Raw genomic sequence first — 24,771 nt, forward strand, 5'->3', positions numbered from 1 at the left:
TCTTTCAAATTGAAGATTATAAGGTTCAAGGCCCTTTTGTTACGCTCATGGTCTAATTCTATCAATTTTTTCATTTCATCTTTAATTGGTTTGATATCTAATTTACCTGATACACTATTTAAGGTGAGGCGGCTATTAACTTTTTCTTCTAGCTCTTTAATCATGTCCTTCATTTTAAGACTCTCTAAAGTATCAGCATCTACTTGCTCGGATGTTTGGTTCATATCCTGGTTTTGTTTCTCTATAACCTGCAACCTAGTCTCCATTGCCTCCATCTTATTCTCCAATAGTTATACTTTGTTTTCTATTTGTTTTTGGATCTTGTTTTCAAGAGATGTGAATTTATTTTCCAGCATAGCTGCTAACTCTATTTGTAGCTTGGCTTCTCTTTCTTCTCTACATTTCTCTAAAGGCTCTATATACTCATAGAGGCTCTATAGAGTAACTGTGCTACGTCTACCTTTGATAATCTTTGGTAATTGTGGTGAATTATTCATACTTGAAAATATATGAGTAGATATGTATTAGAAAAATATAAAGAATGTGTGCACCTGATATCAGCAAGCTGGACCGCAGACGCACGTGCCCCAGATTGTTTTTCTATTACCGCAGAGAGATCGTGAATTATTACCACAGAGAGATCGTAAATTATGACTGCAGAGATCGTAAATTATCACCGCAAAAAAATCGTAAATATTACCGCAGAGAGATCATAAATACATCACCCTAAATGGTATATGAATTATAAATTTACCATAATTTAAATATAAAAATAATAACATTTTTCTCGATTACTTAAAATATTTTTCATTAAATTCGAAAATAACAACATATACCCACCACCTAAAATACATTCAATCAATTTATGTTTATTAAATACTTTAAACATTTATAATTTAAATAAATTAAAAAATATTATATTATTAATTTGTTTTCGAAATGCATTGAAATGATTACATTCATATGGATGTGTGTTTGTATATGCATGCACGTGTACTCTACATTTTAAATGAATGAGATAATATGAACCTATATTATTTTAATTCAAAAACATTTTGAATCTCCTCGTTGTCTAAGACTTTCCTCTACAAAAGAAAATATATAATATTACTCATGGGAGCATGCCATGAAAGGGGTTGTACTTAATTGCATTTGTATTTAAAATAGAATAAGCAATTGCATTGAATTTGAATATCTTATACTCTTCTCCCCATGCTTATGTCGGTAGGCCATGGAACATGTGGGACAACTTTGAAAATAGGGAACATTACATATTGCCCATGTGTTCTAACTTATACATACATGTCCACCTCCATTATATAATATTCAAAGGGGTTGTCTACTAACACCTCTATTATATAATATTCAAAGGGGTTGTCTAGTTATTAGACATTTTAGTGGAACAAGGTGAGATTTCGATTTTAGTGGAATATGGTGAAATTTTGTTGGGTTAAATTTATTTTTTATTTATTTATTTATTTTAATTAGATATTTAATTGTAGATATAGATTTAGTATTTTGAAAAATCTATAAAGTATTTATGGTAGAGAATTTAAAATTTAAATTTGTAATACTAACATTATTATAAATTCTAAATAAATTAAACATTAAAATATATTATTATATTTTAGATTTTTGTGATTTATATTGTGAATAATAATGTCTTTCAGATTAATCACATCAATAAGATTTGGTCGACATTTCGAACCAACTAATGTGGTTCATCCTCAGGACAAAGGAGAAAAAATCAGTCGATCTTAAAGAATAAATAACAAGAATGCAAAAAAATCAGTCGATCTTAAAGAATAAATAACAAGAATGCAGAAAAAATCAATCGATCTTAAAGAATAAATAACAAAAATGCATGAGGGTCTATAAATAATCGTTAAAAATTAGCTATTAAAAAAATCACATTAATTAATTCAAAATGTCCACCAAATTTTAATAATATAATTAATCTGAAAAATATTATTATTCACAAAAATTTACTCCAAAAACCTTCCAAACATATACCACATAATTCAATCATTTCTACATTAGTTAATTTTTTGTAAAACTTTCTAGAAGACAAATAATATACTTTTGATAAATCATGAATATTTCTCAATAGTATATTAAATGTATATACACAAAAACGGAACCCAATGCCACGTAACTTCTTATTACTCTGCTCCCTACAGTCTAGGCTGTAGACCGGGAAGGGGTTAAGTGACGGAGTTAATGCATGATGCACCTATGGCAGGGAGTCGGGAGTCGGGACGGAACAGCTTGGTGGGTCCCGCCGTCAATCAATACATCCAAATGATTGTCGGTGTGGGGATGCTCTCTATGGAGGGGACAGATTGACGTGTCTGCTGCAGTCGCCATAATTGCTGTTGAGTCCTGTCATCATCGACGCAGACTGTCGGCGAACGGTTAGGCCAAACGGAATTGGTCCACGTGACAATGCTCCGCCAAATCGCCTCTCTACCCACGTGCCCCTCACATTGGTTTGTCCACTGCAGGTACGCCTCCAATAATTAAAAAAACAACTACTACTCCTCCTAACTCACACAGAGGAGCCGGAGTCCAACTCGCTACTTGACATAGCAGAGAGTTTAGTAAGATTATTTTCTATCAGGAGTTCAAAGTTTAGTAGGAGTATTGTCTATTTCTTATTAGTAAATTAAGTTAAGTACTAAATTAAGTATTACGTAGAAAGTTAATGATTAGATTATTATTTTTTTATTTTCTTTTTATTTTTATTGAACTGATTAGCTAGAGATTTTCAATAATCACTTTAATTATTTTTTTATTATTTAACACATTAATCGAGGTAATGAGGCGTTGTAATGATGTGAATTGTGTTGTCCACAGGTGGCAGTCCATTCAAACCATATTTATTAATGCGACGATCCTTTTATTCCACTTCCTCCTTATCAGTGCGCTTCATTTAGTATTTTATATTATTTTTGTCTTCCGAAATGGTCGATCACAATCTTCCGTTCACAGCTGAGTCAAACTTGTGATTGCAGTTGGCCTCGGCGACCTTATCGGGGAGTTGGCACGCGGGGGGGACGGCCGGAGGAGGGTCGCGCCGTTCTTTATGCTGCCATACTTTTTCAATGCATGCCCGGGTTCGAATCTCTTGAACGGAAGTTTCATCACCCTGTGCTTCTTCTCAATCTTTCCACGGACGTTTCGTCCATCCGTCCCCCCTGGTTTCGAATATTTTGACTAAGTTTCACCAGTTTCCTCTGTACTCGGCTTTAAAGCTTCACACGGCCGGTAAAGGTCGAAGCCGTTCATTCATTTCTGGACCCGGCCGTTGTATAGACGATGCCAATATTTTGACTAAGTTTCACCAGTTTTTTCAGAACTCGGCTTTAAAGCTTCGCACGACCGGTAAAGGTCGAAGCCTTTCGTTTCTTTCCGGCACGCTTCGAGAGCATCGGGCCGTTCTGTGAGTTCTCCAGAGATCCCATGTCAGGCTTCCAATTCTTTGTAAAGATGAAGCCAATATTTTGACTAAGTTTCACCAGTTTCGTCTGGACTCGGCTTTAAAGCTTCGCACGGCCGGTAAAGGTCTATAAGCCCTTCGTTTCTGGCACGCTTCTAGAGCATCGGGCCGTTCTGTGATTTCTCCAGCGCCCCCATGTCAGGCTTCCAATTCATTGTGAAGAGGATACCAATATTTTGAGCAAGTTTCACCAGTTTCCTCTGGACTCGGCTTTAAAGCTTCAAACGAACGGTAAAGGTTGAAGCCGTTCGTTCGTTTCTGGCACGCTTCGAGAGCATCGGCCGTCCTGTGATTTCTCCAGCGCTCTCCAGCGCTCTCATGTCAGGCTTCCAATTCTTTGTACAGGCGATGCCAATATTTTGACTAAGCTTCACCAGTTTCTTCTGAACTCGGCTATAAAGCTTCACACAGCCGGTAAAGGTCGAAGCCGTTCGTTCGTTTCTGGCGCGCTTCGAGAGCATCGGGCCGTTCTGTGATTTTTCCAGCGATTCTATGTCAGGCTTCCAATTCTTTGTAAAGACGATGCCAATATATTGACTAAGTTTCACTAGTTTCCTCTGGACGCGGCTTTAAAGCTTCACACGGCCGGTAAAGGTCCAAGTTGTTCGTTCCTTTCTGGCACGCTTCGAGAGCATCGGGCCGTTCTGTGATTTCTCCAGCACTCCCATGTCACGCTTACAATTCTTTGTAAAGACGATGCCAAGATCCGAGGAAGATTACGGAGCTGGACTGCGGTTGGGGATGGACAGTGTGGAAGAGCAGGAGAAGGGAGAAACTTGGCAGCAGAAGAAGAGAAATGAGCCCCCGGTGCAGCTAGATCTACTCCCTTTAAGTTCTGCATATTGCGAATCTTCGCCATCGGTGCCTGCAACGGCCTTGCCCTCTTCTTGGACTGGTACGTTCTCATCTAATTCTTTCCCCAAAAGTTTAGCTAGGCAACAAGAAATGTCATTTACAGAGGATTTTACAGTGCAGGAACTTGCAGGCACGGAGGAGGAGGTCGCATCGACATGAACCAGATACCCTCCCCTGCCGACTTTGATGACGACGCTGTGGTTTCTTCTCCAAACAGCACTGTTTCGTCGTTCCAGATGGGCCCCGGAAGTCATTCCACCAGTGGCGACAAAAGACAAAGGAACGATAATAATAATAGCAACCATCACGAGCTTGAGCGTGCATGTTCCAGAGCCAGCGACGAAGAGGATGGGGATACCACAAGAAAAAAGTTGCGCCTGTCAAAGGACCAGTCTGCTCTGTTAGAAGAAAGCTTTAAGGAACACAATACGCTCAATCCGGTAAATGAAAAAAGAACGCTTGAGAATGTATTCCATCTTTCATTTTCCAAACCCCTGCTGTTTATGGAATCCTGATCAGCGTATGAAATCTGCTGTGCAGAAGCAAAAGGTAGCTCTTGCCAAGCAACTCAACCTTCGTCCTCGGCAGGTCGAAGTGTGGTTTCAGAACAGAAGGGCAAGGTTAGTTAGCCTCCGGTTTCCTGGTGCTCATCTTTTATTATCTTGATTACAGTTTCCCTAGGGCTGAAATTTTGTGCTTGGAGCAGAACCAAACTGAAGCAAACAGAAGTGGACTGCGATTTTCTAAAGCGATGCTGCGAAAGTCTGACGGAAGAGAACAGACGGCTCCAGAAGGAGGTCCAGGAGCTGAGAGCTCTGAAAGTATGTCACCCATTCTATATGCAGCTGCCCGCAGCCACCCTCACCATGTGTCCTTCCTGCGAGAGAATCGCCACCGCCGACACGCATACGACGCTTTCTCCTTGGCAAGCTCTGGCGCCTAACACTCCCCGCGCTTTTCACCCCACCCTTAGATCTTGAGTGCCTCCACACAGTCGTTTGAAAGTTTTTATTTTTTCAAATCAGGAGAATAGGTAAACATGTCTGTCATCGAGGAGACTTGGAATGGAGTCAAGTAGGATTGTCATTATCCTTTCAAAGGTTAATGGGGAAAGAGATAACAAGTAATGGGGAGAGGGTGGTTTTTTTAAATCAGAAGAAACAGTAAACTTGAAAACTCGCTGATTGTTATTAACGAGATCTCTGTAAGACTGACTTGCTGATTGTTATTAAGGAGATCTGAAATAGAGTCAGTAAGACTGTCACTAACCTTTGATAACAAATAATGTAAAAAGGCCAAACCCAGCAAGGGTTGGTATGGTATACAAGCAAATCTTAATGCCAATTTTGTGTTCCAAACAGACATGTATATAGGTTCTGCGTTGTAGTAATGTCCTGTTTGTAAACCCTTTTCAATTCGAAGGGTATAAATAGTATATTCTATACTAGTTTGATTCTAGAGATCTGAGGGAGTGAGTTTTATGATGATCATTTTCCATGAATTCAAACCAAAATACAGATGACCCATCAAGGCTGGTGCAACAGTACACTGAATCTGAATAGAATTGATTTATACGTGTAGATAAACAAGTCATCCTTTACACATTTGATGACGCCGCAAAATCCATTTTAGAGTCTTTCCTCTACATCAATTACCTGATTTGGGTATAGCTTAAAAGCTTCCCACAACTTACCTTTGTTATATCTTCAGCGAAGTATGGTTTTTACCTTTGTTATATCTTCAGCGAAGTATGGTTTTTACCTTTGTTATATCTCCAGCGAAGTATGATTTTTATTTTAATTTCATTGTAACGCCGTTGTCATTTATATTTTGATTAATTTTTCTTGGATTTCATAGAATTATTTTTCACATCATTGTTTTGAATTATTATTTTATTTTTTTAAATTCAAATGTTATAATATAATTTTAATTTTTTTTTTAAATATAAAATTAATGAGGTCTATTTTATCTATACAAAATTTAATGAATAAAAACTAAATACAAAATTATCAAATAAATTAAATATATATTTTTATCTATACAAATTTTAATCTATACAAACTAAATACAAAAGTATCAAATAAATTATAAAAAAATTAAACATTGATCATTTTGGTTTGGATTTAAGAATAGAGTTTCTGATTATTTTATAAATAATTTTAACATTTTAAAAATATTTAAATTATGATGGTTTTGGGTAAAAGGAATTAAAAAAATCTCAAATTCTATAGCAACAAATTTAAAATAGTTTTAGTTTGCTTCAAAGAACTCATTTTCCTAAATAAATTATGTTCTAAATGTTTTAATCTCAAAGACAATTAGTCATTCAATCACAAATGAAATTTACTATTTTTTAAGTTTAATTAAAAAAACCAACTTATTATGGAAAACATATTTCATGAAAATTTGGATATTAAAGTTTATATTAGACTTATAACACATGGAATTAAGAGACAAATTAGCCACTAGAGATCAAAGTGAATATGCAATGAAAATGCAACACTCCATATTTTTTATGAGTTAGAGAGCACTCAAGGCAAATTTAAAGAATCTAAAATAAACCCAATACACTCAAAGATTCCAATCTAGTATAAGGGGAAATTTCATTTAACATGTTGAAGGACACCATTTCAAGGCTCCAACATATGCATATGCAAGAGAATTCAATTTCCTATAGAGGAAAATCCATATATTAAACTCTAGCAAGATTTATAAATATATAAATAATATAACCTCATTATTTTGAACCAAAAAAGGGAAAAGAATAACCAAGGAGAAATGCCCTACTAGCTAATCTCAAGAGATATAGGAGAAATGCCCTACTAGCTAATCTCAAGAGACATACATGTAAGCAAAATGAGATAGGTGCTCTCTCTTAACTAATTCTTTACATATTATTGAATTCTATAAATGATAAACAAAAAATGATGACAATATTAATTATTTGGGACCAATAAACAAAAGTAAAAGTCCAACAATAGTTGCATTTGTCTTTGAAGAAATAAATAACCTCCTTAAATATGGAATCTTGCTTCATTATAAAACAATGATCAATCCTAGTTGATCTATAATAGCCTAGAACTTTAATAAGTATTGTTGAGATTTCCAAGTATATTTAAGGGATATTACCTCTCCTTATGCTAAAGAAATCATAAGGTCATTGTTGAAATTACCTCCATTATTTTTTAATATTACCTTTTTGTGTAGAATAATGTTTAAAGTAGGTTGTTAGTCCATCCTATCTCTTCTATACAATATATAGGGTGCATATCCTAGGTCTATGCCCAATGCCACACTTGTTAGCTTTTTTACAAACCCAAGATCCATGGAAGGTGTCCAATAATGGTTTGCAATAATTTGGTATGTTGGCATATTCAACCCTCCAAAAAAAGGAACTATCATGTGAGGCTTGTTTTATAGTTGCCTCTTAATTAATTTGTAGAGTGTTGGAGGTAAGTGCAAGAAACTAATCCATCCATCCCTAACATTTAACCACATTCGTCAAAACCAAGAGGAAATAGCTCACTCATTGAGATTGCAACAATGTAAATATCATCAAAGATATAGTATAATAATAATAAAAAAGTAAATCTGAGCAAAACAACAATTCAATCTCATTATATTAAGTAAATTGATGATTAAATTCAAGCCTTATGCCTCAAGCACAACTAGACTTTAGCAACATAATAGTTCAAACACAACACACACATTTACATATACAAAACTAATATTAGAAATACATGGAGGAAAAACAATAATTAGTTTATTTGAGTGCAAACCCTTTCATTTCATCCATAATATATGATATATGTGTTTAATATGGTTATATAAAATTCGAGAAGGTTATACAACTTGATAATTGTAATCCACTTATATGAAAAGGGGATCTATGTCTTCGATCTGTAAACTGCCATGGATATTCCACTAGATAGTTTGTCACAACAGATCTGATAAAATTATACATAGAAACCCAAAATCTATACTATGGGGGATTTCTCTTTAGATTTATGGATTTGTAAATTATTTTTTATTTTATATGTGTGCAAGTTATAATTATGCAAAAAATAAAGAATAAAGAAATAAAAACTCACAAACCATGATTGACATAAGATATAACCTAGGAAACCCTTTTGAGAGAAAACCTAGTTGGAAGGTGAGGTCATTCTACTGTCTTTCTCTGAATAGAAAATGGTTGTGAATACAAAGAAGTAATGTTGTGGCTCGTGGGATACTATAGTGCACAAATCCTCTCTGTGTGCTCTCTCTTTATCCCTCTCAGCTACTCTACTCATCTGTGGAACAAATACACTTGAAAAAAATGGAACCCTCTTTTCCTCCCAGTGTCCAACTATAATACAGCCTAATAGACTACTAGTGGTTAGGTTTGACTCCCTCAACTCTTCACTAGAGCTACAATATGGACTCTTCTAGAGTCTTCTTCATCATGATCACATGGCTAGCTATATTCCATGAGCAATAGTAGCTAACATGGAAACCTCTCAAATTATGGTAGCAAAAACAAGAAGTTCAACTTTTGAGTGGCATAAATTTTGCATATAGACTCTGATTGAGGCGATTCTTACACTCTTATAAATGTCCATGTGTGTAGAATAGAAAAAAGAAGTGTGCACTAAAGAGAAAAAAATTACCCCAAAAACTAATTTTTGATTCCTCAAAATGCTCCTAGAAGGTTTCAAACCCTAATCTACCAAACTGGGTCTCGTCAGTAAAAATGGTCTTCTGAGCTAATTCCTCTTCTTTTTCCACCATGAAAGAATTGACATGGATGAAAAATTATATTATGATCAAATCTGGATCACATCTACCCATTTTTGGAGGCTTTTGGTCCCTAAAAGCTTCTATTGAATGAGGTGAGCAAATTTTTCCTTCACCTTCTCTCAGGTGTACAATTTAGCCTTGCTTGGGAGTTGACTTTCAACCAAATATGCCAAAGTTCATGTTGCCCTTGTCTTGCAGTTCTAGACCTCTTCTACAAAATTGTATCCTTTATCAACTCTAGCTGAGTTTCTGATGCCAAATCCTCTATAGAAGGTAGGATCTATTCCTCTTCCTAATCTAGCATGGAAGACTCATAGAGTTTTAGATTCTTTACGTTCACAATTAAGTAAATGTGCATGTATGGGGGTAAACTGAGTTTATTGGCATTATCTCCCACCTTTCCTAGTATCTTAAAGGAACCATATTGCAGAGCCTTGATTTTCTTACCAGGACCCTGTAGCCTCTTCTTATTCAATTGTACCATACTTTGTCTCCCACATTGAATGACTTCTCTATTTTGTGTTGATCATACATGGCCTTATATTTTTCCTATGACTTCTTTAGTGTCTCATGTAGTTGTATATGAATTTTCATGACTTCTCAACAATTTTTTATGCCCTTAAGGCATCCCTTGTAAGATATTTCCTTCTCCTTGTTACCCATATGCAATATCTAAAGGTGAAGGTGGAAAATATCTAAAACAAGTTTCAAATGGGGACTTACTAGTAGAAGTGTGGATTGTTTTGTTATAAGAGTGTTATATATACCAAAGTTTCATCCTAGGTCTTTGGATGCTTCTAATTATAACTCCTCAAATGTTACACCAAAGTCTTGTTGACTACTCCTATCTGAGGATGGAATGTTGTAGACCTCTTCAAATTTGTGTCCATCTTCTCTCACAATGTGATCCAAAATGCACTGAGAAATCTCATGTCCCTATTCGAAATAATGTTCCTCAGTATCCCAAAGTGAAACCAGACATGTATAAAGAACAACGTTATTACTTCTTGCCCATTGATGGTCTTTTTATAGGGCACCATAACGCACATCTTCCTGAACCTTTCAACTACCATGACATTAGGGGAATTTTGAGGTAAAAAATGGGCCTAAAAAATGTACTAAAAAAATTAACTTTAAAAGAAACAATAGGATTTAAGATGATGATGTCATCCCCAAGGGAAAATATTTTGGAGGGAAAAAGAAGAAAATTGTTTGTTTAATTGTATTTTTGGTTTATCTCCTTATAAGTTTACTCAAATGTCAAGTGCAAAAACTATTAGATGCGGAATTGAATTCCACATCCAACGAGTAACTACTCTGCATACTTTTGAGTAGACACACATTGAAAAAATTGAAAATAAATGAAAAAAATGTGTTGAAAAACCAAAAAATAAGGAGATAAACCAAAAATGTAATTAAAATAAATAAATCAAATTCTTTAAAAATTCATAACTATTATTTATTATTTTCCTTAGGAGGCCCATTTTAGACCTCAAATTTCCCTAATGATAGGTAGTCATGTCTCTTCCTGGTTGTTGGCAAACCTCCCACAAATTCCATGGAAATACTTTCCTGGGACAAGTGGGTACATGTAAGGGATGATATAGACCCTATTTTCTGTTACTAGACTTGTTGATGCAACAAAGCACACATCCTCTTATGAACCTAGCTCTGCAAGTTGGCTACAGTCTTCCCAACACCAAAGTGCCCTGCAACCTTGGAAGTGTGAGTCCCTCTAATCAATTGCAATAGCTCACCTTTAGGAATACATAACTTATCAAACCTATAGAGTAACCCATCCGAGGTATGGTAGTCACTTGCCCTATCACCATCGTACAAGTAACTCTGGCGTTGCAATTGTTGAAACACCTCCTTGAAGTCCTCGTCCTCTAAATGTGCCTCTCAATATGCATCATGGGTGAATGGCTCCATGTGCATCAAAGTTCCCAAATATATTATCTTTGATGTCGGTGGCCTTGAAAGCATGTCATCCAAGTTGTTTATGTTCCCATTCTTGTACTTTATCACTAAATGAAATTGTTGTAGAAATCTCATCCACTTGTAATGCTTGGCATGTTCTAGCTTACTTTGGGCCTAGGAGTACTGCAGTGGATGGTGATTTTGTGGATTATTGTCTCCTTTCCCATAAAATAATGTATCCACTTCTCCTTAACTTGCACTAGGGCATGGAGCTCCTTGTCATAGATAGGGTAGTTAATAATTCCCTAGGAAATGTTTCATTAGAGAAATTTTGAGGTCAAAAAGGGCCTCAAAACAAAAATTTACAACCAAAATCAACTTTATAAGAACAAATCAGATTCAAGATGATGATGTCAACCATGGGGGATGACTCACCTTGTTGGAGTAAAAAAACAAAAAGATTAAAAAAAACTACTTTTCAACTTATCTCCCAATGGTTTTATTCAAATTTCGAGCGGGAGCACTAGTTGGATGCAAAATTTAATTCATCACCTAAGGAGTACCCATGTTGCATACTTTCAATGGACCTTACTACACGAAAAATGAGAAATACATGAAAAATGTGATTGCAATCACGCTTTTTCACGCATGTCTCATTTTTCGTGTAGCGGGGTCCAAAAAAAGTATGAAACATGGGTACTCCTTGGATGAGGAAATAAATTATGCATCCATCGAGTGCTCCTACTCGAAATTTGAGTAAATTGATAGGGAGATAAGTTGAAATTATGAGTTGGAAAAATGGTTTTTTTCTTTATTCCCTCTAAAATTTGATGATGTAGTCTAATATTATTTTATTATTTCCACTATTATTTTATAATATTCCTTAGGAGGCCCATTTTAGACCTCAAAATTTCTCTAATGCATAATGGTTGCATACAAGCCTTCCTCCCTGCATCAAGATCGCCCCCATTTCATACCGACTCACACTTGTCTAAAGTTCAAAGGGCAGATGCTTCTCTAATATTCTTCTTTAGCTCCTGAAAGGCCCTTTGTTGACCCTTTCCCAAATAGAAACTCTTTCCATTTGTTTTTATGTTGTGGAGTGTTGTTGCTATTGTTGAAAATGAGGCTATGAATTTCCTTAAGTATTATTCCATCCAAATCAAATCCCTATCCTTATCAACATTAGTATGCCCTGATCATTTCATGAGGGCCTCCAACTTGGTAGGATATTTCTTCAACTATACTCCACCTATCACATTGATATGTAAATTTTCATGGATATTCCACTAGACAATTTATCACAGCAGATCTGATAAAATTATACTTAAAAATCCAAAATCTACAACATTACAATTTTCTCTCTTTAGATTTATAGATCTGTAGAATAATGTTAATAGCATATAGATGTGAATTTAAAATCATTCAGAAAATAGAGAATGGTGAAATAAAATATCACACACACATTTGACACAAGATATGACATAGGAAACCCTTTCAGGAGAAAAACCCAGTTGGAAGGTGATGTCATTATGCTCTCTTTCTCTGAATAGAAAATGTATGAGAGTACAAAGAAGTATGATCTGTGGCCTATGGGCTACTACAATGCAAAAATCATTTCTGTGTGTTCTATCTCTTATCCATCTTGGCTATTTTTACGCAGTTATGGAATAAATGCACTCGAAAGAATGAAACTCATTTTCCTCCAAGTGGCTCGGTTATAACATAGCCCAATAGCCTACTAGTGGTTAGATTTGACTACCTCAACCGTTATCCAAAGTTACAATGTCAAATCTTATAGAGTCTTCTTCATCATAGTTATGTGGGTAGCCCCATTTTCATGAATAATGGGGGCTAATGTGGCATCTTCTCGAATTATGATGGTGAAAACAGGAAGGTCAACTTCTAAGTGGCATAATTTTTGCATACAAACTTTGATTGATGTGATTCTTACACCGTAGGAAAGGTCTTTGTGTTTATAATATGAAATTTTTGGTTCTACGTTAAAGAGATAAATCTTTACCCTAAAAAAACAACGTTTGATGCCTAAAAAATGCTCCCGAAAGGTTTAGACCACGATTTTCCAAACTAGGTATCACTGGTAAAAATGGTCCTAAGAACTAATTCCTCCATTTTTTCCACTCTAAAAGCATCAAGATGGATGAAAAATAACATAATGATCAATTTTAGATCACACCTCCCCATTTTGGGAGGATTTTGGTCCCCAAAAGCTTCTACTGAGTGAGGGGAGGAAATTTTTCCTTCATATTCTCTTGAGGTGTACCATTTAGCTTTTCCTAGAAGTTTTCCTTTCAACCCAATCTACCAAAGGTCATGTTGCCCTTGTCTTGTATTTCTAGACCTCTTCTACAAAAATATATATTCTTTCAACTCTTTCTAAGCATATAGTGATATGGAATGAGGCTCCACTATCAAGAAACCAACCACAACCCATCATCGATGAAACCATGCATGCGATGAGGGTAAAATCCAATTCGAACTGAGAGGCCAATGCCCCACCTTCAGATCCTTCCAAGGATCCCTTCTTGGATTTCATTAATGGACAATTAGTTGCATAATGGCCCACCTCATGACAATTAAAGCATCGCACTTTAGATTTGTCAATCTTCTTCCCACCATGAGAAGGAATCGATTTAGGGATGAGAATCCTTCTCCTTCCCTTTCCTTGCCTTACTCGTTAAGGCGCAATTTTCTTCATCCTACTTGGATGAAGAACCATCTCTGGTGTTTCTCCTGATCTCCTCCTGCATCAGATCCAACCACAGTCATTCCCAATTTAGCAGTTTATCTCTTCCATTCACTGAGTCCTGGTAGCTATGCCAACCCTTAGGAAGACCGAGGAGAGCAAGACTCACCATATCATCATCGGCTATCGTGATTCCTAAACTTCCAAGCTCATCTCTGCAGGTGGTGAGCTTGTTCAGATATGTAGAGATCATGTCGCCCTTTTCACACTTGATTTTCCGAAGCTTGTCTTTCAGCGCCATCTTCCTCTGGTTGTTGTTGTTCTGATATAGATCCTTCAATGTCTTCCACATTGAAAATAGTGTCTCCTTCACATGAGGACTCGAGACAATGTGGTCTCGAACTTCCTCCAGAAGAATCCTCCTCGCTTTAGCCACACATTTCTTCCATTCCGCCAATTCTTGGGCATTAGCTACTACTAGCTTGGGGACTTCTTAATCAATGAAGTCCTTCAAACCATTGTCCTTTAATACCGCTTCCATGTGATCCTTCCAGGCTATATAATTCGAGCTGCCATCCAGGGCATACTCGAGTCTCAAACCATTGAACGCCATTGGTGAACTTTGAGATGTGATAAGAATTCAATTTCTACAATCAATAACTTCAAACTTCGAACTTCTCCCTTCTTTGTATATTGTTCTCTGCTTTGATCACCTTTGCTCTGATACCATGTAGAAATTCTCATTGTAGATCACCTGATAATGCAATATACTAAAGCAAAATACTTGATCTACTTCTACAAACAAACTTGCGAAATCTTAATCAATTTTAAGAAAGATCAAATAGAACACATATAACAGATGAAGAAGAAATCAATCACACATGAACACAGAAGAATACTCTGCGGAAAGCCTCAGTTAAAAACCCCGATATCTGTATTATCATACAAGTGGAAATATCTTAGGATTACACAAAGGTTTAGCTCACAAGCTATCCAACAATCAGTACAATCCCTCACTACTGCTCATAGACAGAATAGACAACACATATGCCTTCCTTCATTCCTCCAAGCCTCCTATTTCCTTACGCAGTTTCTCCTGGGTCCTCCAGCTGCAACCTGTGTGATTCTCACCTTACACACAACACTGACCTCTGAAATAACTCTGCAATCCTGACGGAGTTAATTCCTTCTGCATGGATGAGTTTCCTATATAGGAAAATTCCTCCAACTCATAGTGCATTGTCCCTTCCTTTAATCTCAACTGGATCTTTCTCTAAACTAACATGCATGAGTTATTTATGAGAGAATATTTAGTTATATGGAGAACACTAGTTGCATGCATGCATGCATTAACTGACTAAAATCACAATTAGTTCCTCCAACTCTTTGGAACTAATTTAACTGGACTTAACTCAGTTAACTGAGCTAACTAATTACAACTCAAATACAACTCATCCTTATCTCCTTAATTAAGGGATAACTTCCTCAATCAAAGCGATAATTGTTGCATGTCTTCACATAGACTTCATGTTTGATTTTCTCCAACTAATTAACTCAAGATGAATTAATTAATTATTTTTCAAACAACTGCTAAGACCAAATTCGGATTTTAATTCTCAATTTTAATTCAGGGACTAATTAAAATTGGAATCTATCCCGAAATGATATTTATAGAAATGTTATTTTTAGTATTTCTATTTTTTGCTATTTCCAATAGAGTTGGAGTATATCCTGAAATGCTATTTATAGAAATGATATTTTTAGCATTTCTTGTTGCCATTTTCAACACTTCCTCTCAACAAGAAAGGAATTCAACTCGATCTCAATCCTGAACCTTTGGAATATTTTGCATGCAACACTTCTCTCAAATGTTGTTGCTCCAGCAACTCTAGAAATAAAAAATATCCAACCTGAATCAGAATGATGCCTCTGTCATCAAAGTCTCTGACTTTTATTGCCTCTGTCGACTAAAAACTCTGCACCTCTGTGCCCTTCAGTATCTGACTGCTCTAGCCTCTGTCACTTTGATCTCTGACTGCATCAATCCCACTAATTCCTCCTGCTGCATCCATGTTGCTGTTGGTCCTATCTCCCAGCACTGCATCCACACTGCACCTCCTCTCATCATGTTGCATCGTGCTGCCCACTGTTGCACTGCAACTCAGTTACTGAGAAGTAAGTAACTAATCTCCCAACTGACCTCCCTGTTGGGCTAGAAACATCCTCTAATGCTGAAGCTTCCTCTGCCACTCCATCCGCATCTGTCTCTACCCACTCAGCCAATCCTACTACTCCTCGTCGGGGCTCCCGTAGCAAGGTATAATCAAAGAGGTTGGGTACCTCAAGGATCCTACCCCTATTTCAGCCTTCTTGGGACTATCACTTCACATCGCCCCACCTCACACCTAGAGGTATGGCTGCATGTGATCCCTTTGCCCGCTTGCCTCGAAATTTCCCCCTACTGGAGGTCTTTACATGAGTGGATGCCTCCACTCGATCTCCTCTCGGCTTCTCCAGTTGTGGCTACTCCACAACCTCCTAAAGTTGCTTCACCAATTGTGGCTCCTCCACAATTGTCTGAGACTTCTTCTGTCGCTGCATGTTGAGAGGTAATGTAATCTCCCTCTCAACCACCAAGTCTCTACCAGTTGCCTTTCTCCTCAAGGTTTTGCATGCATCTTGAACCTCAAGAGCATACAAGTTCTTGACTCGTGAGCCAATCTGTTTCACCTGTTCCGTGGTGATGTGTCTAAGGAAAACCTTTCCCTTACTGAAGACAACATCGTAGCCTTTGTCCTCCACCATCGCGATCGATACCAAGTTTTTCTTCAGTGCTGGCACATACTTCACATCTGTCAAGGTGATGCGAGCTCCATGCTACCTCTAAAAAGAAATCGTGCCCACTTTTGAAACACTATAGTATTCATCATTACCCATCTCTATGAGTATCTTGAGGTCTTTCTCCTACAAGGTACTGAACAAACTCTTATCGTCGGTCATGTGGAATGAGGCTCCACTGTCAAGAATCTAACCACAACCCATCATCGATGAAACCATGCATGCGATGAGGGTAAAATCCAATTCGAACTGAGAGGCCAATGCCTCACCTTCAGATCCTTCCGAGGATCCCTTCTTGGATTTCTTCAATGGACAATTAGTTGCATAGTGGCCCACCTCATGAAAATTAAAGCATCACACTTTATATTTGTCAATCTTCTTCCCACCATGAGAAGAACTCAATTTGGGATGAGAATCCTTCTCCTTCCCTTTCCTTGCCTTACTCGCTAAGGCGCAATTTTCTTCATCCACCTTGGATGAAGAACCATCTCTGGTGCTTCTCATGATCTCCTCCTGCATCAGATCCGACCACAGTTGTTCCCAATTTGGCAGTTTCTCTCTTCCATTCACTGAGTCCTGGTAGCTATGCCAACTCTTAGGAAGACCGAGGAGAGCAAGACTCACCATATCATCATCGGTTGTCATGATTCCTACACTTCCAAGCTCATCTTTGCAGGTAGTGAGCTTGTTCAGATATGTAGAGATCGTGTCACCCTTTTCACACTTGATTTTTCGAAGCTTTTGCTTCAGTGCCAGCTTCCTCTGGTCGTTGTTGTTCTGATATAGATCCTTCAATTTCTTCAACATTGAAAACAATGTTTCCTTCCCATGGAGACTCGAGACAATGTGATCTCGAACTCCCTCCAGAAGAATTCTCCTCACTCTAGCCACACATTTCTTCCATTCCGCAATTTCTTGGGCATTAGCTGTTGTTGGCTTGGGGACTTCTTGATCAATGAAGTCCTTCAAACTCTTGTCCTCTAATACTGCTTCCATGCGATCCTTCCAGGCTATATAATTCGTGCTACCATCCAGGGCATACTCGAGTCTCAAACCATTGAACGCCATTGGTGAACTTTGAGATGTGATAAGAATTCGATTTCTACAATCAAGAACTTCAAAATTCGAACTTTGAACTTCTTTGTATGATGTTCTCTTCTTTGATCACCTTTGCTCTGATACCATGTAGAAATTCTCATTGTAGATCACCTGATAATGCAATATACTAAAGCAAAATACTTGATCTACTTCTACAAACAAACTTGCAGAAGCTTAATCGATTTTGAGCAAGATCAAATAGAACACATATAACAGATGAAGAAGAAACCAATCACACATGAACACAAAAGAATACTCTAAGGAAAGCCTCAACTAAAAACCCCCGCTATCTGTACAAGTGGAAATATCTCAGGATTACACAAAGCTTTAGCTCACAAGCTATCCAACTCTCAGTACAATCCCTCACTACTGCTCATAGATAGAATGACAACACATATGCCTTCCTTTAGTCCTCTAAGCCTCCTATTTCCTTGTGCAGTTTCCCTTGGATCCTCTAGCTGCAACCTATGTGATTCTCACCTCACACACAACATTGGCCTCTGAAATAACTCCGCAATCCCGAAGGAGTTAATTCCTTCTGCATGGATGAGTTTCCTATATAGGAAAATTCCTCCAACTGATAGTGCATTGTCCCTTCCTTTAATCTCAACTAGGTCTTTCTCTAAACTAACATCCATGAGTTATTTATGAGAGAATATTCAGTTATCTGGAGAACACTAGTTGCATGCATGCATGCATTAACTGATTGAACTCACAATTAGTTACTCAAACTATTTGGAACTAATTTAACTGGACTTAACTCAGTTAACTGAGCTAACTAATTACAACTCAAATACAACTCATCCTTATCTCCTTAATTAAGGGATAACTTCCTTAATCAAAGGGATAATTGTTGCATGTCTTCACATAGACTTCATATTTGATTTTCTCCAACTAATTAACTCAAGATGAGTTAATTAATTATTTTTCAAACAGTTGCTGAGACCAAATTCGAATTTTAATTCAGGGACTAATTAAAATTGGAATCTATCCCGGAATGCTATTTATAGAAATGTTATTTTTAGCATTTCTATTTTTTGATATTTCCAACAGAGTTGGAGTATATACTGAAATGTTATTTATAGCAATGCTATTTTTCACATTTCTGTTTTTAGCATTTCTTGTTGCCATTTTCAACACTCCCTCTCAACAAGAAAGGAATTCAACTCGATCTCGATCCTGAAACTTTGGAATGTTTTGCATGCAACACTTCTCTCAAGTGTTGTTGCTCCAATAACTCTAGAAACAAAAAATATCCAACCTGAATCAGAATGATGCCTCTATCATCAAATTCTCTTATTGTTATTTCCTCTATCGACTAAAAACTTTGCACCTCTGTACCCTTCAGTATCTTACTACTCTATCCTCTGTCACTTTGATCTCTGACTGCATCAATCCCAATGATTCCTCCCGCTGCTTCCGTGCTGCTACTGGTCCTATCTCCCAGCACTGCACCTCCTCTCATCATGTTGCATTGTGTTGCCCACTGTTGCACTGCAACTCAGTTACTGAGAAGTAAGTAGCTGATCTCCCAACTGACCTCCCTGTTGGGCTAGAAACATCCTTTGATGTTGAAGCTTCCTCTGCCGCTCCATCCGCATTTGTCTCTACCCACTCAGCCAGTCCTACTACTCCTCGTCGGGGCTCCCGTAGCAAGGTCTAATCAAAGAGGTTGGGTACCTCAAGGATCCTACCCCTGTTTCAGCCTTCTTGGGACTATCACTTCACATCACCCCACCTCACACCTGGAGGTATGGTTGCATGTGATCCCTATGCCCACTTGGCTCGAAATTTCCCCCTACTGGAGGTCTCTGCATGAGTGGTTGCCTCCACTTAGCCTCCTCTCGGCTTCTCCAGTTGTGGCTACTCCACAACCTCCTAAATTTGCTTCGCCGATTGTGGCTCCTCCAAAATTGTCTGAGACTTCTTCTAGCGCTGCATGTTGAAAGGTAATGTACTCTCCCTCTCAACCACCAAGTCTCTACCAGTTGCGTTGCTCCTCAAGGCTTTGCATGCATCTTGAACCTCAAGAGTGTATAGGTTCTTAACTCGTGAACCGATTTGTTTCACATGTCCCGTGGTGATGTATATAAGGAAAACCTTTCCCTTATTAAAGACAACATCATAGCCTTTGTCCTCCACCATTGCGATGGATACCAGTTTTTTCTTCAGTCCTGGCACATACTCCACATCTGTCAAGGTGATGCAAGCTCCATGCTCCCTCTAAAAAGCAACTGTGCCCACTCCTGAAACACTATATTTTTCATCGTTACCCACCTCTATGAGTATCTTGAGTTCTTTCTCCTCCAAGGTACTAAACAAACTCTTATCGTTAGTGATGTGGAATGAGGCTCCACTATCAAGAAACCATCCACAACCCATCATCGATGAAACCATGCATGCGATGAGGGTAAAATCCAATTCGAACTGAGAGGCCAATGCCTCACCTTCAGATCCTTCCGAGGATCCCTTATTGGATTTCTTCAATGGACAATTAGTTGCATAATGGCCCACCTCATGCCAATTAAAGCATCACACTTAAATTTTTTAATCTTCTTCCCACCATGAGAAGAACTCAATTTGGGATGAAAATCCTTCTCCATATCTTTTCTTGCCTTACTCGCTAAGGCACAATTTTCTTCATCCTCCTTGGATGAAGAACCATCTCTGGTGCTTCTCCTGATCTCCTCCTGCATCAGATCCGACCACAATCGTTCCCAATCTGGCAGTTTCTCTCTTCCATTCACTGAGTCGTGGTAGCTATGCCAGCTCTTAGGAAAACTGAGGAGAGCAAGACTCAACATATCATCATCAATTTTCATGATTCCTACACTTCCAAGCTCATCTCCGCAGGTGGTGAGCTTGTTTATATATGTAGAGATCGTGTCACCCTTTTCACACTTGATTTTCTGAAGCTTTTCCTTTAGCACCAGCTTCCTCTGGTCGTTTTTGTTCTGATATAGATCCTTCAATGTCTTCCACATTGAAAACGGTGTCTCCTTCCCATGGAGACTCGAGACAATGTGGTCTCGAACTCCCTCCAGAAGAATCCTCCTCGCTCTAGCCACACATTTCTTCCATTCCGCCAATTCTTGAGCATTAGCTGCTGCTGGCTTGGGGACTTCTTGATCAATGAATTCCTTCAAACCATTGTCCTCTAATACCACTTCCATGCGATCCTTCCAGGCTATATAATTCGAGTTTCCATCCAAGGCATACTCAAGTCTCAAACCATTGAACGCCATTAGTGAACTTTGAGATGTGATAAGAATTTGATTTCTACAATCAAGAACTTAAAACTTCGAACTTCTCCCTTCTTTGTATATTGTTCTTTGCTTTGATCACCTTTGCTCTAATACCATGTAGAAATTCTCACTATAGATCACCTGATAATGCAATATACTAAAGCAAAATACTTGATCTGCTTCTACAAAAAAACTTGCGAAAGCTTAATCGATTTTGAGCAAGATCAAATATAACACATATAACGGATGAAGAAGAAATCAATCACACATTAACATAGAAGAATACTCTGGGGAATGCCTCAGCTAAAAACCCCGATATCTGTATTATCATACAAGTGGAAATATCTCAGGATTACACAAAGCTTTAGCTCACAAGCTATCCAACTCTCAGTATAATCCCTCACTGTTGCTCATAGATAGAATAGAAAACACATATGCCTTCCTTAAGTCCTCCAAGCCTCCTATTTCCTTGCGCAGTTTCTCCTAGGTCCTCTAGCTGCAACTTGTGTGATTCTCACCTCACACACAACACTGACCTCTGAAATAGCTACGCAATCCTGAAGGAGTTAATTCCCTCTGCATGGATGAGTTTCCTATATAGGAAAATTCCTCCAACTGATAGTACAATGTCCCTTCCTTTAATCTCAACTGGGTCTTTCTCTGAATTGACATGCATGAGTTATTTATGAGAGAATATTCAGTTCTCTGGAGAACACTAGTTGCATGCATGCATGCATGCATTAACTGACTAAACTCACAATTAGTTCTTCCAAATGTTTGGAACTAATTTAACTGGACTTAACTCAGCTAACTAATTACAACTCAAATACAATCATCCTTATCTCCTTAATTAAGGGATAACTTCCTCAATCAAAGGGATAATTGTTGCATGTCTTCACATAGACTTCATATTTGATTTTCTCCAACTAATTATCTCAAGATGAATTAAGTAATTATTTTTCAAACAGCTGCTGAGACCAAATTCGAATTTTAATTCTCAATTTTAATTCAGGGACTAATTAAAATTGGAATCTATCCTGAAATGCTATTTATAGCAATGCTATTTTTAGCATTTCTATTTTTTGCTATTTCCAACAGAGTTGGAGTATATCCTGAAATTATATTTATAGCAATGCTATTTTTAGCATTTCTTGTTGCTATTTTCAACACTAGGAATCCTCGATCGGTGAATGGCAGGATATATAGTAAATCCTAGAGGTGTGTGCCCTCGATCAGGCCTAGATCGGTGAATGGCGGGATATGCGGTAAATCATGGAGGGTGGAGTCTTGATTAGGCCTAAGAATTTGTTGTAGCAGCTACAACCACCCTCCAAAATTTTTCCTTAGTTTTGTTTTGGAGTCCCCCTACCAACCTTTCACAGCAGCATGTCTTGTCTTGTCAGGTGCACAAGCTTTAGTGATTCTCTTGCATAATGACAGCCTGTCCATCAAAGCTTGTTGCATCCCCCTCACAGGATGTTTCACCGGACTTGGTCTAGCTGCAAGCTAAGCATCTCCCTCAAGAAATTGCGCAATTCTGTAGGGAAACCATCCTTCCCTCTGGAAATTGTGCAATTCTATCTGGCAGCCTATTGGGCTCCAAAATTGCGCAAATCTGCATGTCATTGTTCACTGAGAAAATTGCGCAAATCTGCCTGTCACTGTTCACTGAGAAAATTGCGCAATTCCCCCCAGCAGGGCTGCTCAGCCCAGAACTTGCACAATTCTGGGTAACATTCAGTTGCTCTGCCCAGAAATTACGCAATCCCTCTAGGAAGCTAGCCCAGCTCCCTCCTATAAATGCGCATTTTTTCCTCCCAGCTGAGCAGATTGTTGCATGTGCAGTTGAGTTGACAGGTTCCCTCTAGGATCGAGCAAAACTAATTTACATGCATGAGTTTCTCCTCCCAAAGCATCATGTAAAGGCATCCCTTGATTCAGGAATCTATTTTTAGTAGCTGGAGGTTACATGTAAGGATCATCTCAGAAACCTCCCGCCAAGCGTCGCTTTTCCTAAATTTGTTGCATGCGCGTCACAACCTCGATCTTATCAAAGCTCATCAACTGGACGCTGCAGAGATCATTCCTTACATCGACCTTGCAGCCCTGGCATCCCACATTACATCTAGGAGTCATGGGCACATTCAGCTCAGCTGCCTTGGGATAAGCCCGCTGCTCATGACTTGCATCGATTTTCTGGCGCTTTTTGTGTTTCGCTTTGTATGAATGTTGTCTGCTTGATTTCAATGAGCACTTTTTGTCATTTACATGCATACTAGCTTGTACTAGCATCGTTTCAATTTTCATTTTCATCTCACTACTATCATATGCATGACACTGTTTTGCACGGAGGATCGTCGTTGCGGCGACTCGCTTCACACACATGCATGCTTTCCCGTTTCAGTCACCCGTCAGCCGGACTGGGCTGCCTTGGCCCAGATCATTCCTTACCCGACTAGCATTGCGCATTTCCGGAAGCGAAGGCTCTGCCTTCCCTCTAGAAATTTTGCAAGCCTAGCCAAGGCACTGACCTCCAAGCTTGCATTGTGCAATTCTTGGATGCAGTGCCCCGTTGGCCCCAGAAACTGTGCAATGCAGTTTACTGGTTGCATGTCATTGCTGAATGAAATTGTGCATTGCGCAGTTTTAGTCCTCAGTAGGCCAGGTTGGACTATGCATTACACAGTTCTAGTAGTTAGTCAACCTCCTTACAGCCCGTATTGTGCCTTGCGCAGTTTTGGCAATCAGTGTCTCGACCTCCGGATGGAAATTGTGTGACCTTCATGATTAGTCACATAGGTATGTTGCAAGTCAGTTCTCAAGTTCGTTTTGGTTTTCGACTAACATATTGCTTGCCATGAGTGCTGCCATGTCTCTAGGTATCTTAGGTGTTCATCTCACTCTCAGCAGTATAGGTACAATGGTTTCTAGGAGAGAAGAATCGAAGACATCGTTTAGAGCACAGTTGGGATGCAGTCGATCAAGTGTCAATGAACTTGCCTACCCACGAAGACATCAAGTTTTTCGTAGACAAGGACATCAAGATATGATGGCAGCAACATGAGAGTAAGAAGCACCATGAACAACAGATGAAGGCAACATACTGGATGCAATGAATGCGAAAGGAAGGTTGCTGACAACACAAAGGCGGAATAAAGTTGCAAGCTCAAGCAGATCCACTTGTGGTGAAAGCAACTTTGGAGACTCAGGCTATGAGGTGATGGCGCGACATGAATATCGCATGAAGGCAAAGAACGGAACAGAGAAGGAGTTGCATGTGATGAAGCAAAAACTCAAGGAAGAACAAGAGATGCATAGACAACAAAATGAGTTGCAGCAAGAACAGGTATGGTAAGGGGCGCAACATGCACTCACGGATGCAACTGCGCCCATACAAGTTATAGATCCATCCCAGTAGCTGGCACAGAGCAGACATGGTGAGCAGTGTTGTTGATCGTATGCAAGGGGATTCAGTAGCATGCATGTCATTGTGTGCACTCATGCGATCCCACCCATTCAACACACTCACCAAGGCAAAGACAAGAAGCAAGTTCGATTGGAGTTGAACATGCAGTTGACAGTTGATGCGCATGACCACCATCACACACCGGAAGATCATCACAGACACTATGCATCAGTGTATTGTTGATTCGGCCACACCCAATAAGACCATGTGCATGCTAGCAGACGATTTGGATGGAGGAGCCATACTAATGCACCCAGATGCAATGGAGGCAAGAGTTCACTTCAGAAAGATGTCACCATGGAGCGCATGCACATGATCACGGAATACCAAGCTTAGCATTAGCTCACCACCTTCACCATCACAA

The 24,771-nt window shown here is 38.5% G+C and overlaps 1 protein-coding gene across 1 annotated transcript; it reads left to right on the forward strand.

Moving 5' to 3' along the window:
* The first annotated feature begins 2,937 nt into the window (after window positions 1–2,937).
* On the forward strand, window positions 2,938–5,816 carry LOC149141930 (homeobox-leucine zipper protein HOX15-like). Its single transcript, XM_089453218.1, has 4 exons — window positions 2,938–4,394; window positions 4,475–4,794; window positions 4,895–4,974; window positions 5,061–5,816. Exons 1-4 carry the CDS (start codon window positions 4,166–4,168, stop codon window positions 5,332–5,334), a joined length of 903 nt encoding a protein of 300 aa, XP_089309344.1. The 5' UTR covers window positions 2,938–4,165; the 3' UTR covers window positions 5,335–5,816.
* The last annotated feature ends 18,955 nt before the right edge of the window (window positions 5,817–24,771 follow it).

Source organism: Pinus tabuliformis, chromosome X, assembly GCF_031772625.1.
Source record: "Pinus tabuliformis cultivar Carrire ecotype Pingquan chromosome X, CPIR1, whole genome shotgun sequence".
NCBI lineage: Eukaryota > Viridiplantae > Streptophyta > Pinopsida > Pinales > Pinaceae > Pinus > Pinus tabuliformis.

Bases quoted from the DNA above. Each gene is read 5' to 3' on its own strand.
- LOC149141930 (XM_089453218.1), top strand. From the start codon at position 4,166: ATGTCACGCTTACAATTCTTTGTAAAGACGATGCCAAGATCCGAGGAA. The intron at 4,395-4,474 runs GTACGTTCTCAT...TTTACAGTGCAG, and splicing joins CTTGCCCTCTTCTTGGACTG to GAACTTGCAGGCACGGAGGA. The intron at 4,975-5,060 runs GTTAGTTAGCCT...TGCTTGGAGCAG, and splicing joins TTTCAGAACAGAAGGGCAAG to AACCAAACTGAAGCAAACAG.